Source organism: Narcine bancroftii, chromosome 1 (assembly GCF_036971445.1).
Source record: "Narcine bancroftii isolate sNarBan1 chromosome 1, sNarBan1.hap1, whole genome shotgun sequence".
NCBI lineage: Eukaryota > Metazoa > Chordata > Chondrichthyes > Torpediniformes > Narcinidae > Narcine > Narcine bancroftii.
This window is the reverse complement of record NC_091469.1, coordinates 29,484,484-29,502,639: the sequence shown is the minus strand read 5'-3', so window position 1 is coordinate 29,502,639 and position 18,156 is coordinate 29,484,484. Positions and strand designations below refer to the sequence as shown.

Genomic DNA, 18,156 nt, shown 5'->3' with positions numbered 1-18,156 from the left:
TCCACTATAACTTCTTCCATTTCTGATAGTACCCTGGGATGCATTCTATAGGACCAAGGGACTCACCGATCTTTAGATCCTCTTTAGTGATAGCTATTTCATCCAGGTCCTCACTTCCTACCACATTCATAACATCTCTTTGGCATGGTGGACATGTGTTCCACTATGAAGACTGACCGATAAGTTATTCAAAGCCTTAGCTACTTCCTCATCACCCAATCTCAGTTCCCCCTTTTCATCTTCCAAGGAAGCAACCTTCACTTTAGCCACCCTTTTGTGCTTTATGTAATTATAAAAACTTTTATCACTCACTTTTATATTATGCTAATCCTTTTCATAGTCTACCTTCTCTCTCCATCACTTACTCTGTGGCTCTTTGTTTTTTTTTAAAAAAAGTTTTCCCCGATCTCTAGTTTCCAACTGATCTGGAAACTTTGTATGCAGGAGCTTTGAGTTTGATGCCTTCCTTCATTTCCTTAGTTGTCCAAGCTGGATAGAGCAGCTGTCCCCATATTTACTGTCCTTACTTTTAACTGGAATATTCTTTTGCTGGGCACCGTGAAAAATCTCTGAAAATCTTCCATTGTTCCTCCAACTATCCCTCCCTATATCTTGTGTTTTCAGATGACCCTGGCCAACTCCTCCCTCAACCCCTTTCACTTTTCATTGTTTAGGCATAACAGTAATTTTAGACCAAATAATTGTACCCTTCATTTAAATGATAAACTCAATTATACCCTAGCCACTCCCCGGCTGCTCTATTACCCTCCTCCCCCCACTTCCCTGGCCACTCTTCCCTCCCTCCCCACCCCCATGCCCCGCTGCTCTGCTGGAGCTTCCCTTAGTTTTATTTGTTACTGCCACTTATCTGTAGCACTCACTCACTCCAACAAATTACTGCTCTTGTTTAACATTTAAACTGCCTTCCAACCAACACAATGGTCCTAACACTTACCAGTGGCTGAGGTCTCACTCTACTTTTTTAAAAACTCATCTGAGACAAAGCACTAGTCCTGACACTCTTCAGTGGCTCCACCTTCCTCCCAAACTGCCTTCCAACCAAAGCAATGGTCTCAACATTCACAACCTGCAGTAATGTGCAATTAAATACCAATCCACACCAAATGCATACATCATACAGATAGTTTAAGACAAGATGCAATAATGTGGAAAAGGATTTGAAGATTGAAAAGTTTCCCCACACATCAGATAAAATTCAACCACAGGACTGTTGCTACAATCTGTAAGATGCTTTTAAAAATCTAGACTATTTCAAAAGTGAGCAACTTATAGACCTAATTGGGACATATTTATATTTGCACACAATTCAGAGCAAACTCTTTCTTCATTCAGTTATATAAAGGGTTTCAAGCATTTCCCAATTGAATCCCACCTGATGCACAACACAAAGACTTATAAAATGCATGCTAAGTATATGCAGTGATAATGGTGGCTAAAAGGGTATTTCATTCCCAGTTACATTAAAAAGGTGAAACTCTTGGGAAGAGCTAAAATCTTTTCAGAATCTTCCCTTCCTAATATGGAAGCAGAACTTTTTTCCCCCTCAATAAATTGTCCCACCCAGCTGGTAGGGTGATATGAATCCAAGTGAGTATTCCATGTATACATAGAAAGATTAGTTTATTTGGCTAGAGAGGTTAGAGGGCAGGGGCAACTAAAGCTAAACTCAGATCAAGTTTATGTCTTCTACATAAATAAGCAGTGTAAACTGGAATGTTTGAACACATTACATTTTAGAGGAATAGGACAAGCTAAACTTGCATCAAATTAATGACTTGAATAAACATTGCAACACACATGGAAATATTTGTACATATTGAGCCACTTTATGGGCAATGAAAATTCAACCCACTTTTAATTAACAACTGAAGCTAACATTAGACCCTGCAACTACAAGTACTTAATGACAATGTTTATCGTCATATACATTGTATAATGTAAATATGCACCAAAATTCTTGCTACAGCTCAACAGGTACCTCTTTAATATAATATGTATTATTGTTATTTTCATAATAGTCAAGACAAAACGTTTGGGATGGCAAGTTAACTGGTGGATTTGAGGGGCACAGGCTTGTGGGCCGGAAGGGCCATCTACCGTGCTGGATGTCTAAATTTAAAAGCTAGGAGGTTAATAAATATTCAGTTATCACAGTGCAAGAAAAAAAAAGTAGCATTAAAATATTGCAGTCTTTTTGCAATGTCAGAGCAGTCCACAATTAGTGTAACACGGGGAGATTCAAGGGCTTGATAGCTATTGAAAAGAAACTGTTCGAACCTAGAAGTGCTGCTCTTCAGGTGCATTCTCCCTGAAGGTGGTAGGAAGAAGAGGTAGTATTCAAGGTGATATGGGTTCTTTATAATGCTGACTGCCTTCTTATATAATTTTTTTTTTATTTTTCACACTGTGAACCATATCAGCCAAAATACATAAACATTTCCCTCAAATATACACAGAGGCATTTTCTCCCCCTTTCCCCCCCCCCACCTTCCCTCCCCCCTTCCCACCCCCCTCCAAAAATAATAAACATTCAACATTTACAATACAATAAAACCATTAAACAATGTCATCACACAATGAAAAATAAACAAGAAAAATGTGTCATCTACTTTTACACACTGGATCAAGTCATTTTGTCTTATCATTTTAGGGGGTGGAGGTCCGAGGCAAGCCCTCTCTGTTATGTTCCATGCATGGTTCCCAAATTTGTTCAAATAATGTGAATTTATTTTTTTTAATTATATGTTATTTTTTCCAATGGAATACATTTATTCATTTCCATGTACCATTGCTGTACTCTCAGGCTCTCTTCCGATTTCCAAGTTAACATTATACATTTTTTTGCTACTGCAAAAAATTTTTTTGCTACTGCAAAAAATTTTTTTGCGCTTCATCCAGTTTGAGGCCTAATTCCTTACTTCTTATATTACTTAGAAGAAAGATCTCTGGATTTTTTAGTATGTTGTTTTTTGTGATTTTAATATCTGAATTAGATCTTCCCAAAACTTTTTCACTTTCTCACATGCCCAAATTGCATGTACTGTTGTTCCCATTTCCTTCTTACAGAGAAAACATCTATCTGATAATGTTGGATCCCATTTTTATTTTTACTTTTGGGGCATGATATATATAACCTGTGTAACCAATTATACTGTATCATGCATAATCTTGTGTTTATTATATTCTTCATGGTTCCAGAACATAAAGATTAAAAATTGACACATGGGAAAAGTTATGTTTAAATCTTTTTCCTACTTTTGTTTGGGTTTATAGCTTATTTCATCATTTTCCTTATCTTTCAGCTTGATGTACATGTTCATTATAAATCTTTTAATCATCATTGTGTCTGTAATCACATATTCAAAGCTGCTTCCTTCTGGAAATCTCAGTCTGTTTCCCAATTTATCCTTGAAGTAAGCTTTCAGTTAATGATATGCAAACATTGTACCATGAGTTATTCTATATTTGTACTTCATTGTTCAAATGTTAATAAATTATTTCCCAAAAAACAATTTTCTATTCTTTTAATTCCTTTTCTATGTTGGCTGCCTTCTTGAGGAAGCACCTCACATAGCCAACCTCCCATCCACTGAAAAGATATCTATGTTTGCTACCTTCTTTGTTCCTGAACACTCAAATCATAAAACAAGGCAGTGATACAACCAAAGAGTTGTGCAAGAGTTTGATGGGCTATTAAACAGCATGCCAAATCTCCTCAGACTTCTCAAAGTAGAAGCACAGATGTGTCTTCATAGTTACTGCAATGTGCTGGCTCCAGAAGAGGTTTTCTGAATATGGACTCCCTGGAACTTGAAGGTGCTACCCTTTCCACTCCTGTCCCATCCACACACAGGTGCACAGTCCCTCAGCTTTCACTTCCTAAAATCAACACATTTGGACTTGATGTTCAGAGCAAAACTGCTGTTCTGGCACCACCAACCACATTAGATCTCCATCTTGGATTCCCAATCATCATTTCTGATTATTCAGCCAACAAATGTGGTGGCATCAGCAAACGTAAAGATTACATTGGTACCAAACTTGCTACATAATCATGAGTGTACTGGGAAAAGTGCAAGGGACTAATCACACTGACTTAGGATGCTGTGATGGTCAGCTAGGAGGTGATGTTGCCAATCCACATTGATTAAGTAGAGGATCTAGTTGCAGAAGGTCAAAGAGAATCCCAAATTCTCAATTTAATCGCAAGAGTTTTACTGTTCTGATGGTGTTGAATGCCAAGCTGTAGTCAATAAACAATAGCCTGATGCAGATGTTGTTGAAGTACAGGTCCTTCCTGAGACCCACTTCATGATCTGTTTTTGATTGTTGCATCAGTTAATAATTTTACAAAAAAAAATCACGAGTTCAACCCAGTTTCACTTGCCAGCCTCAGTTCCCATGTGTACCTCATTGTTTATTCAGACATCATCTGGTTAATGAACACTATCAGAGAGGAGTGCAAAAATATGAACTCGTGATTTTCTTTTACAAAATGTTTACTTCATTTGTGCATTGAAATCCACAAGACTTTAATATGAGGAAAGAGTTGGTAGCTGTTGACCTCCCTTAACAAAATGTTCACTTTTGTGTGTCATCTGATTTAACAGAATTTGTTTCAAGTTGGAGGTCTTCAAGTCAGACCTTTGTAACCCAGGAAGCCCCTGCATTTAGTATGAAGGCAAACAAATGAAAACTGAAGAAGAAACTACAGATGCTGGCATCTTGAGCAAATTCAGTGAGAAGTTGAAGGGATTCAGCAGCAGGTCAGACAGAATCCATGGAAAAAATTGACAGTCAACATTTCAAGTCCGACCATCATCTCAAAAAGGTCCAAATCTGAAATGTTTAACTTTTTTTTAAATTTAGACATTCAACATGTTAACAGGTCATTTTGGCCCACGAGTCTGTGCCGCCCAATTTACATCCCATTAACCTACACCTACAGCGGGAGTAAACCTGAGCCCTTGGGGAAAACCCATGCAGACACAGGTAAAACATACAAACCTCTTACAGAAAGGGCAGGATTCGAACCCCAGTCTGGTCCCCATTACTGCCGCTGTAAAGGCTAACTGCACCACCCATGTTGTCTATTCATTTCTTCCCATGGATGCAAATTAATGAATGTTGGAGGAGAGTACATATTGTTACAAGGCAACATCTTTCTTATAAAGTTACTTGTAACAAGCTCTCTCAATGTACATTTTATTAAGCAAAACCATTTAAGTATTGTTCTGTACTACAAAGACAGAGGTCTCTGTCAAATTAAATTCATGTGTTGTCAATTCATTTTCAGGGAAGTACAGAAAATATTAATAAGGCCATGACTCTTTCTCCTCTCCTTCCCCCCCCCCCCCCCCCCATCTACCTTATGTGGATGTGTGCAGATGCAAGAAAGCATTAGGCTTGGTTTTGAATTCCTCCATGTTCAGCTCATGTGATATTACAAATGGCTTTTAAACCACCCCAATGTTGAACAAAGTATGCAGGAGTGTCTCAATGAATTCTAACAGAATTTTTGATTGTACATCAATAATTAGCAGTGCATAAAAGATGTGTAAATTGGCCAATATGGTCTTTAAATTTCTGACAAGATTCAATAGGGATTGTATGAAGACAAGCAAATATTAGTTTGCTAGTGAAATATTAAAGTCTGTAGACACTGATTGTAGTAAAAACACACTGAAATGCTGGAGGAACTCAGCTGATCTTGCAGCGACCATATGAAGTAAAATGAAGTAAAGATACATTGCCAACGTTTTGGGCCTGAGCCTTTCAAGGGCTGTGATTCTTTGCTTATGCCTTGAAGGGCAGCTTAGGCCCAAATCTTCGGAAACATATTTTTTTTATCTCCAATGGACGCTGCATTTCTGTATGTTTTTATTAGTTTGTTAGTTACATGTAGATTTTTGATGACCATTTCCACAATGAAAAGAGATTTGGTAATAAAAGAAAAACTTGATTGTAGAAATGGTATCAATAAATTATTGGTACTTGAAAGGATAATAGAATACGAAAAGCAGGTATAGACGTGGACAAATTCCACATTTAGCAGCAGTTCAAGATGCAGTCCTCCATTAATCACTCAAATCTTATGAAGTGGATCTTGCCAGAACACAATTTGAAATAAGCACAGGCATCCAAAACCAAATTTACCCAGTACCTACTGGAATAATATGCGTTGGTTGTGATTCTTCCAGTTTAATCCTCAACCAATCAAAATCCTGGTATCTGCGACGTACTGTGTACTCCGGCAAATCAAATTCATTTCTGGTGGTCTGAAATTAATTGAAGCTATTAGTAAGCAAGGTAAAATTAGAATATTAACTTGCATTAACAATAATTATCAGGAAATTTGAATTCAATTCAAATTATCCAAATAGAGTTTAGTGTTAACTTGCACTTTGTCAACTGAGAAGTTTAATATCTTAAGGGTCATGACAGTTTCAGGTTTAAAATAGCTGACAAATATTGGAAAATTAAGAAGTTCAGCAATAAAGTTTATACTGAGGGGAAAGGAATTTGAAAACACCAGTAGCCAATCAGAAATCAATTATTAACTGGGGTCAAAACACATCTTTTGTATAAGGTTTCAAATTTAAGGTTTGCCAAGCCAGTCTCAATTTTTTTTCCCTGCCTTTCATACTATTCAAGAAGCAATTGTTATCAAGGTTAGTTATGAAAAAAAGTTAATACTAGAGTTTTATTTTGGCACAAATATTCCAGTATTTCTTCATGACAAACAATTTCTTTCTACAATTTAAGTCGATCAACATGGCATGTAGAGCAATGGCAAATACTCAGCCTATGTACACCCTGCTATGTGCATAATTGTAAAGTTAAAAGACATCATAACAATAGCATCTCAGGTTATATCATTCATCTATGGAGATGAAAGTCTGCTGGATTCAAATATGAACAGCTCTTTGTTAAGCCATTGATATTTGTACAAAGTGACAGCAAATAAGGAATTAGCTGAAAGAATTATTAAAATAGCCATGGATAAACTTTCCTCTCGCAAATTTCCAAACCCACATACATTTTAACCCCCCCCCCCAAAAAAACATAGTATTTCTCCACTCTCACATCTCTCCACACCCTCCTCCAACTGTTGCTACTCCTATCATGGCTACCCATCACTCTCCAATTACCTGTAAAAGATTATTTCATATTCTGCCATTCTACTTTCAGTTTCAAGGAAGATGACATTGTGATTTTCAGTATTTTATTGTCAGACAATGAAACTGTATCAGAATGGCAAATTTCCTCACCCAAAGGACAGTGAACCATTTTTTTTTTTTTTAAAAAATGGCAATCTAGATGTTCTGTGATTAATTTCAATGACTACCTTCCTTTGCCACACAAACCCCGCCCCTCTTAATTACACAGCTGCCCTGGTGAGGTTTGAACTCTTGTCTTCAGATTTGCAGTCCATTTCTCCATTACAACCTAACCATTTTATGCAGGGGGTATGGTAGAAAATTTTGAAAAAGTTTAATTTCTCATACTTTTGTCCCAATTTTGTATGTGATATATGTTTCCATTGCAGACACATGCTTCTTTGGGTCTTCAACTGTAACAAATAGATCTCTAGTTTCGCCATCCAGCTCATCATCCAGTTGTAGTCTATTTAAGAGCGAGGAGGAAGAGGCGGGGCTTGATGTCTCCATCGGTGTTCCATTGGGCAACATTTGGTCCTGCAAGACAAGTATACAAATTTCATGGATCAGCATTAAGTATAGCTCTGGCATTTATTCAGGTGACTAAGAAAGTCAAAGCTTCCACATATTGTACACCCAATCAATATTCTAAAGTAAGCTTTTTTTTAAAAATGTAGTTTTATTTACACTTAAATCACAGCAAGATTCGGTCTTCGTGACTGGAAGCAACCAAGAAACCAAATCATTAAGCACAAAAGAGCATCCAAGTTAACAATGTTTTTAAAAAGCTGAAACAGTTCAGACCTTTAAAAAGCATAATGACAGGATTTGCATTTGTAACACTTACCAAGAATACTGACATGAGACATGTTACTATAAAGTTTTAATCACATGAACATCTTTGTATTTTCTAAATTGTAGTATGATGTTGAATTGGAAATCAACATTTCCCTTGATGTGCAATGATCATTTATTTTTCTCCAGCTTCATGTTCTCCCTCTAATCCCTTTTCCAAACTTGTTAAACCTTCCGCAACTAAACACCTTCAACTAAACAAAGCAGCAGTATTGACTTAAGCATGCTGGTTTTTGTTCTCAACAGATGTGAAATGACATTTTCATCACTGTATAAACTAGCATTTTAATCTTTCTTTATCCACGTCTTCTGATTTTCTAGCAGGATACACAAAAATGAAGCTTCACAAACCATCCTGCGGTTCATGTGATGGAACCAAATATTTTAAAGATCTTCCATTCTTCATATTTACATTCCCTCAAAGGGGACAAAGCTGCAAACTGACATCAATTTCAAAATACAACAAATATACAGTGACATCATTGGGGGAAAATCAGTAGAGAGGGCGAGTCAAATTAAATTTCTACAAGTTAACTCGGAGGATCTTTCCTGGACCAGTCCCTTGATTTCCCTAGGACATGTTCGATCTGTTATTGGAAGCCTCAGCAAACTTCTACAGATGTGTAGTGGAAAGTGACTGGCTGCATCAAGGTCTGGTTTGGGGGCACCAATACCCAAGCTGAAAGCCCAGCAAAAGCTAGTTGACACAAAAGAACATAAGAAATGGGAGCAGGAGTAGGCCATCCGACCCATCAAGCCAGTTCCATCATTCAATGAGATCATGGCTGATCTGAGCTCATCTCCACTTATCTGCCATTTCCACATATCCCTCAATTCCCCTACCTCATCTCCCTTATTTTCCCCCCTATGTAAAAAATCTATCCATCCTGCTCTTCAAAACATCACAGACAAAGCACTGCCCACCATTGAGAAAACCTACATGGAATACAGCTGTCAGTGAGCAGTAGCAATTATCAAGGCTTCACACCACCCAAGATATACTCCGCTCCCTTCGGGTAAAGGTGGCACAGAATCCATACCATCATGTTCAGGAACAGTTACTACCCCTCAAACAGACTCCTAAACAACAAACTCAGAGACTCATTTAAGGACTCTTGCTCTGCACATCATTTGTTATCAATTTTTTTTTCCTGTATTTGCAGTTTGTTTTCATTCCTACCTTTGTACACACATTTCTTCTTGAGTAGTTTACAGTTACTGATAAATAGAGATTCTGCATGGTCTGCACAAAAATCTCAGAGTTGTATGATATCAGAACCAGAATTTATTGTCATAAACAGGTTACAAAATTTGTTGTTTCACATTGTAAATATTTATATAAACTACCTTACAAAATAAATATATGTATGTAAGGTGCAATAAAAAAAATCAAAGGTTCACAGTTCATTCATAAATCTGATGGTAGCAGGGAAGAAGCTATCCTTGTGCCACTGATTGCTCGTCTTCAAGCTCCTGTACCTTTTTTCCCCCGATGGTACCAGAGTGAAGAAGGCATGGCCTGGGTGGTGGGGGTCCTTGAGGATAGAGCCTGCTTTTTTAAGACACTGCCTCTTGTAGATGCCTTTGATAGTGTAAAAACTGGTGCCTGTGATGTCACAGGCCAAGTTAACAAACCTCTGGAATTTTTTTCTTGTCCGGAGCGTTGGCACCGCCATACCAGACAGTGATGTCACCACCCAGAATGCTCTCCATGGAACACCTGTCAAAGTTTTCAGTGACATATCAAATCTCCTCAAATGCCCCACAAAATAGCCGCTGGTGAGCCTTCATCATGATTGCATCGTCATGGAAACCCCAGGATAGATCTTCAGAGATGTTGACACCGATGAATTTGAAGTTCTTGACCCTCTTCATAAGTGACCCCTCAATAAAGACAGGTTCATGTTCTCCTGATTTCCTCCTGAGGCCAACAATCATCTCCTTGGTTTTTATTAACATTGAGTGCAAGGTTGTTGATCAATCTCCATCCTGTAAGCTTCCTTATTGCTGTCAGTGAGTCTACCAACAACATTGGCAAATTTGTAGATAGCATTAGGTGTCATATATGTATGTACTCTTTGATAACCTAAAATTATTTATTCTGCTGCATTATAGCCTGCAACCTACAACTAACAAAAAGGAAATTGAACAAATTAGAAACAACTGGCCAATGGCTAAACTTTAAATTCAAAGCCCTGCCTATATTTATCCTTAAAGCTCACAAACTTGTGAAATTAAACTGGTCCACTCTTACTGTTATTGTTTGCACAATCTTCTGATATACAATCATTATTTAAAGTAGCAAGGACCCAAGTCTGAAGGACCCAAATGAAGCACAATTGAAAGTATTTTTCTTCAGCCATACATATTGCACCATTTTTTATTACCATGTGCTATTTTATGCGGATACCACTAACTGCAAGCAAATTCACAAGCTCAAAACAGTTTCATCAGCCGACCAATGAATAATTCCATAGAAATTCTCAAAGACTAACTAGTATTTGAGATCTCCAAGAAAGGTGCAGAGGCATTCATGAATATTTACTGACAAGAATGCTAAAGTCCTGCTTAAAAATTTCTTAACCATTCCATGCACCCTACATACAGATTGCAGGTCCTTGCAGCAATGAAATTCAAAAGATATTCACCAGGATGTTGTCTGGAATGAAAAGTCAGAAGGAGACATCAAATAAGATGGATGTATTCTCATAGAAGAGAATGGTTCAGCACAGACTAGGGGTCCACAGGGGTCTGTTTCTGCGCTGTAATGTTCTATCTAAGAATCTAAGTGATGACCCTGTAGACAGTTTATAAAATAGATAGAATTGTCAAAATCTTTTCTGCCAGTGCACAAGAATCTAAAACTATATGGCCCAACAAGCCTAAGGTGAGAGGGGAGAAATTTTAAAGAAGATTCAGGGGCAAGTACCCCCCCGCCCCCCCAGCGCCCCCCCCCCCCCCCCCCGCCGCTGACATAGAGGGTAATGAATATCTGGTGGAGCAAGCTGCCAGAGGAGGAGGTGGTGGCAGACACAAAAGTATTTGGGACAGGAACCTGGATACATTAGGAGTCAAAGGGATATGGGTTGAACAGGGTAAGCCACTTTAAATGGGAACACTAACAAGCCACACAGACTCCTACCAAACAGGAGAGTCCTCCACCCAAGGGCAGGACAAGGAAATCAGCCTGACACTATGCAATTATATATTCCCTGGAAATTATGCTTATTTCACAAAATGCACCTGACAGGAAAACAGACCCAGTGAAATTTGTAAACTACATATGGTCCACAATGACCATGTAAGCAGCACAACTCCACGATCTCTTCTCCCTCAAATGCAACATTAGACACTAATGAGAATGAAAAATGGACAAAGGCAATGGACAGGGAAGCAGCCCCATCACATCCTTCAATAGGCTAGTACAAATACATAAATTAACTGCATACTGCACAGGCTTACTGAATCGCTGAAGCAACCTATCGATATGGGGAAAGTACTAGCATATAAACCACAAAGAGTCTGCCGCTGACTTTTGGGACAGATTCACCTCCATTTACAGAACACATACGGGCTATCAGACCTACAACAATGGAGAACCTCTCCACAATGTAATGCCATTATAATGCAGTGCCTGCCAGACAAAACAACCTCTAATTAAAACTAATCTTGACTGGGCAGATAACACCCAGGAGCAACAACGACCTGCAGTACTTGCCCTTTGGCCCACCAGCAAAGAATTGGAAGCTCCAGCAGCACCAAAACTCAAATATGAATTTGCCCTCCGCCCGCAGGAATCTGACCCTGACAACTTCGCTGCAAATAATGTCCTAGACAACATGGCTGCCAGCAGCTGTCAAATACTATTCCAAAATGCTCAATAGCCTACAATATAGGCGACAGGACTACAAAGCCCCCATGCCCACAGGGTACAGAAATGATCAGACTCCGGTCCCCCAGTACAACAGACCACCTGATGGTTATTTCAGATCCAATGGGCAACAAGATATTTGCTTCAGATATGGAGGAAGGGATCACCAGATCAGGCAAAAGCCTGAAATACCATCTTCAATGTTTCCCCTTGTCATAAAGGGAGACAACGAGCCCATCCACAGGAATGTTCAGGGATTCCCCATCCCCTTTCTGATAGGCATGGGAGCGACACTCCACTCTGGACCATGAGCTAATTGAGTGCTACCGCTTCCCTGCGTCAGAACCTTTCTGGATTGGAAGGCAGGACTAAACAATATCATTCCACGGACCCCCCTCACCATCATATATAGCAATAAAACATTGCCTTCCCTTCTCCATCACCCAGGGATTGGGATGCAAGACATTTATTGATGGGGATGGATCTTGAAATTGTGCGTTTGGACAGAGGGGTTCCTCTTTGCCTTCTCCTACAAGGATCAGCAGCACAAGTTTTACAGGGACAACTGTCAGACCTGTCACTTCCAAGGATATCTACTATTATTCAATACATTGGCAACCCACTACTTGCAAGCACAGGAGAGGACCAGAACAAGGAAGACACCGTCACTCCACTGAAGGCATTACACAACTGGGTATACATAATCCCGAAAGTGTCCAAAGGACCTGATTTAAAGGACACAGCAATACCAGGAACTGACAGCTGGTTTGTTGTCGTCTTAGCGTTCATCAACAAACTCGGTTTAAAAAATTCAGGATATGCTATCACTGAAATGCCAGTTAATGAAGATGAAGGCAGTATAGTCAAGCAGTAATCATGGCTTTTATTAGCAGAAACTAGTGGTACAATAATGAAAGACAATGGGTACATACACAGTTATACCCAAGGAGAGTGTCCCAAGTGGTAGAAATAATTCACATCCAACGTCAGTAAAGCAGGGATAAGCACAGAGACCGACAGCTCAGCATAGATTCACCACAGTCTCCCCCAGCAGAAGTAGGGTTAAAATCAAAATGACCACTGCTAAGTAAAATACAAGCAGGCAAGCCACCTACTGCGAGCGTAATACAACAATAAAATAAATGGCATTGAAAATTCACTGACATAGCCAAAACAAGGTTAGTAACTAGCAGAGCAATCAGAATATGAGATGTTTATGAATACTGAAGCCTCTCGGGTGGTTTACGAATAAGAGTAGACCTCCTTATCTGGACAGTGCGGGAGTGGCAGCCTTGAGAACTGGCGGTGTTGATACAGATCCCTGGTCTGTAGTGTGAGATGGCAGGACTTCCGGACCCCTCCAGAATCACCAGCAGCATGGCCATCTGAATGCTTACTAGGGGTCACAGGGTGGGGTGGTGCGCCCAACCTCTCGGATCACTCAGAGTAGGGGAGTGCAGAAGGGGTGAACCAGGAGAGGCCAGTTCTCTGAGGGGTATAATGTCTGTGCTCCTATCTGGGAATTTAACGTGGGCATAATCAGGATTGATATGCAATAGCTGGACTGCCTGGACTAGAGGGTCTGTTTTACGCTCCCGAGCGTGCCTCTTCAGTAGTACAGTCCCAAACTCAAACAAGCTGGCCAGTCCATCACAGTTCCTGATTTCCTAGGAAAAGTAAACGTACATTCATGAGGTGTTTGGTTTGTTGCTGTACATATTAGAGACCGAATGGAACGTAGTGCCTCAGGCAGCACCTCCTGCACCGGGTAACAGAGTAACCATGTGTCTTTAACGTGAGGTTAACAGTCTTCTAGACTGTAGCGTTAGCCCTTTCAACCTGCCCATTGCCCTGGGGGTTGTAGCTCGTGGTGCAGCTGGTGGCAATCCCCTTGCGAAACAGAGCTTGGCGCAGCTCTGCGCTCATGAATGATGAGCCTCTGTCTGTATGAATGTAACTGGGAAAACAAAAATACTGAAAATTCTGTCAAGTGCCTTAATGACAGACGTCATTAAGACGTCGGGGGCTGGCTGGGTATCGCTAAGGGAAATCTAGAATATTCATCGATTACAGTAGGAAAAATATATTTTTGTTGTTAGAAGGTAACGGCCCTTTAAAATCTAAACTGATCCTCTCAAAAGGTCGGGTTGCTTTGAGGAGAGTGGCCTCCAGAGCTTTAAGATACTGTGGTTTGCATTCTGCGCATACAGAACAGCTTTTAGTCAGTTTTCTGACTTCTTCGAGGGAGTAAGGAAGGTTGTGTCCGAGCTCCCTCAAAGAGGTCAGAAATCTGACTAAAAGCAGTTCTTTTGTGCAGAATGCAAACTGCAGTATTTTAAAGCTCCGGAGGCCACTCTCCTCAAAGCAACCAGACCTTTTGAGAGGCTCCGGGATGAATTTTCTTGGCACTTTTCTTCTTATCAGTGGGAGTATTTTTCGCCATACATGCTTTAGTGAGTGGCCATGTTTCCCCACAGTAGTTGCAAGTAGCGAATCAAGTCGGACACTTCTGTCTGGGGTGCCAGCTCTTGTCACAGAAGTAAGATTTGCCAGGGATTCACCGCTTTCTCTCCTTCGGGGTTCCAGCAGTCCAGGATATTTCCTTTTCAGTTTCCAGCATTTTGCTGGACTGTATGGTACTTCTCAGTGTTTTGGCTAGTGTGACTGTCCGGCCATAGATAAGGGGCTCTGTCTCTAGTAGCCTCTGAAGGATATAACTGAAGTCGATGCCGTTGACAAAAGCATCCAGCTTCAAAGCATTGCGGTGTTGTTCCACAATGACTACCCCAACATCACATTCATTTGGCAGCAAGTCGAGGGCCAGTGCATGGGCAGCATCGCTTTCCCTGGGTTTCAGGCGTCTAGTCAGCGAGGGCAGAGGGCAGAGGGCAGAGGGCAGAGGGCAGAGGGCAGAGGGCAGAGGGCAGAGGGCAGAGGGCAGAGGGCAGAGGGCAGAGGGCAGAGGGCAGAGAGAGCTCAACATAGATTCATCACAATCACTAAAATCATTGAAGCAGCTGCCTTCCACCTCACATACCTCACTCAGCCCAGCAAGTAGAACTATTCGCCCCGACACAAGCCTGTATCCTTGCACAAGGTCAGTCTTTGAATATATACACAGACTCCTGATAAGCTTTTGGGGTGGAACACGATTTTGGGGCTCTATGGCAACAGAGGGGATTCCTCACAGCCCGATCAAATACTCACTCTTTGTCCAAAACTTAATAGAAGCCATTTCTTTTCCCAATTCCCTGGCTGTCGTTAATTGTGACGTCCATTCTAGTAGTAAGGATCTTGTCACCCTGGGTAATGCATTTGCGGACAAACTGGCAAAAGATGCAGCATGAGGATGGCACCTCCTCGTCCCGATGGGCGACAACAAACAACTGGTAAATAGACCAGCTATGCCAGACAGAGAGATAATCAAAATGTAGGGGGTATCCCCCTGCAGAGCAACTTGATGAATGGAAACAAAAGGGGTGCACAATAGATGATGCTACTCATCTTTGGCTCACCCCTCTTGGACAAGTCAGTGTACCTGATATCTTCTTACCATTACTCCTAATGTATATACATTCGTTAACATAAAGGACAGAATGATAAAAATGGCTGAACAAACTTGCCACCAAAAGTTCAACCAAGAAGCCCTAAAGATGGTATCAGAATTTGTTATATGTAAAAGATACAACCCGAGAAAGCACAAAGGGAGAGAGTATGAAGGGAGTTACTCCAATGCTACAATGGCCATTTGATACTATTCAGATAAATTTCAATGAACTGCCTAGAGTGCAGAATTATAAATTTTGTTTAATAATAATTATTGATCTTTTCAGCAGATGGACCAAAGCCATACCCACCATTAATGCTACTGCAGAAACAACAGTGGGAATCCTACTACAAGAGATATTTCCCAGATTTGCACTCCCAAATATCATCAGTTCAGACTACGGGCCACACTTCATAGCTCCACTTCAAGAAGTATGTGATCACATTAAAATTAAACATCGGTTTCAGAGGAGTCACGTGATGGAGTAGTGGCCGGTCGGGGAACTCCAGCCCTCTCCGGAAAAGTTTAAAAAAAAAAGGAAAAAAACAAAGGCACAAAATAAAGGTGTGGAGAAGATGGCAGCAAAGAAAGAAAAGCCAAAAGCAACAGGAAGAAGAGAAGAAGAAAAGACGTCGGAAGAAGAAGGTGAAGGCCTTTCCTGACGGAGGAGGCCCGCTGTGGAGAGAGAAGCCCGCTCGCTCCCTCAGGTCAGTTGAAGCCCCGAGCTCGGGACTACAAAAATGGCTCGCGGAGCCAAACAAAAGTGCGCATGCGCGATGCGCAAGACAAAAAGAACACTGACGGGAGGGGGGGGACCAGCTGAGGAGTCGATCTCCACAGCTGAAATTGACAACCACAACAAAGCAGCAAGAGGAGAACATAGAAAATAACGAGAACAAGAAAGAGAGTAAAAAGAAATCAAAGAAACAACAGATGACCAACCCAGAGGAAGAAGACCAGCAGCAAGACATTTCTAATAAAAATAAGAAGACCAAAAATACTCAACAAGATAAAACAAACAACCCAACAAGAAAACCAGAAAAGAGAGGTAAAGGACACAGATCCTGGAGTGGACTCAGAAGAAGAGGAAGAACACAGAGAAATGGAAGAAGGAGGGAAGGGCAAATACATGGATATATTTTTTTTAAAGAATATATGGAATCAATAAAAGAATGGCAATCACAAGAATTCAGTGAAATAAAAAGAGTAAAAAGTACAGAAGAAAAAATGAATAGATTAGAGATGATCATGTCAGATATAGGAAAAAGAGTGGACAAGGTGGAAGAACGAGAAACAGCCATAGAAATGGAAGTAGATGACTTAAAAAAGAAATTAGAAGAATCTAATAAAAAAGTTAAAGAGACACAAGAGCTGTTAGCTCAGAAGATAGATATAATGGAATATTATAATAGAAGAAGCAATATAAAGATAGTGGGCCTTAAGGAAGATGAAGAAGGCAAGAATATGAGAGAATTTATAAAAGAATGGATCCCCAGCGTCCTAGGAAGACCAGAATTACAGGAAGAAATGGAAATAGAAAGGGCACATAGAACATTAGCCCCTAAACCACAACCACAACAAAAACCAAGATCCATTCTATTAAAATTCCTAAGATATACAACAAGAGAAAATATATTGGAGAAGGCAATGAAGAAAATAAGAGAAGACAAAAAACCACTGGAATACAAAGGTCAAAAATTTTTTTTCTATCCAGATATAAGTTTTGAACTCCTGAAGGAGTTTAATACAGCAAAAACGATCCTATGGAAAAAAGGATATAAATTTATGCTAAAGTACCCAGCAGTACTTAAAATAGTTATTCCAGGGCAGCAAAACAGACTATTCTTGGATCCGGAAGAAGCACGAAAATTTGCAGAACTACAAAACAGACAGAGAGATAAAGACATGTAACGAGAACAAAAATAACCACAAACTGTGTGTGTGTGTAAACAAGAAGGGAAGAAAGGAGGGAATTAAAAGAGTGACCTTTGTTATATATGAAGATTAAAATCTTTTCTGGGGTGGGCTGGGTGGGGAAGAATTACGGTCACTGCAAAATCAGTTGACGCTTGCGAGTGATTTCGCAAATCCAAATGGAGAGGGGAGATGTGGTTGACCGACAAGGGACAAAGGGCAACTCAGGAAGGGGAGGGGACAGTGGGGTTAAAGGAATTTTAAATAGGAGAATAATGGAAATATTTTATGTTTTAGAAATGTTGTCTTATAATGTGTTCAAAAAAAAGAAAGCAGAAATGGATAAGAAGGAAAGGTGATGATGAGAAAACAGAAAGGAAAGATAAACAAAGTATGAAATGGCGATGTTGAACTATATGACTTTAAATATTAATGGAATACATAACCAAATCAAAAGGAAGAAACTGTTAAATTTACTGAAAAAAAAGAAAAAATTGATATAGCATTCATACAAGAGACACACTTAACTGAAGTGGAACACAAGAAATTAAAGAGAGATTGGATAGGACATATAACAGCAGCATCATATAATTCAAAAGCTAGAGGACTAGCTATATTAATCAGTAAAAATGTACCAATCAAAATAGAAGAGGAAATAATAGATCCAGCAGGAAGATATGTAATGATAAAATGTCAGATATATTCGGAGTTTTGGAATTTACTCAATGTATATTCACCTAATGAAGAAGATCAAAAATTTATGCAAGATATCTTTTTGAAGATAGCAG

At 39.8% G+C, this 18,156-nt stretch overlaps 1 protein-coding gene across 10 annotated transcripts in view; it reads right to left on the bottom strand.

Moving 5' to 3' along the window:
* The window catches only part of snx30 (sorting nexin family member 30), a 201,825-nt gene that overhangs the window by 134,936 nt on the left and 48,733 nt on the right, over positions 1-18,156 (bottom strand). For all 10 annotated transcript variants that reach the window (XM_069923300.1, XM_069923328.1, XM_069923337.1 and 7 more), the window contains 2 exons: positions 7,530-7,718; positions 6,189-6,299 (listed from right to left, as the gene is read on the bottom strand). In XM_069923300.1, coding sequence (XP_069779401.1) covers positions 6,189-6,299; positions 7,530-7,718 — 300 coding nt within the window. The remainder of the gene's footprint in view (positions 1-6,188; positions 6,300-7,529; positions 7,719-18,156) is intronic.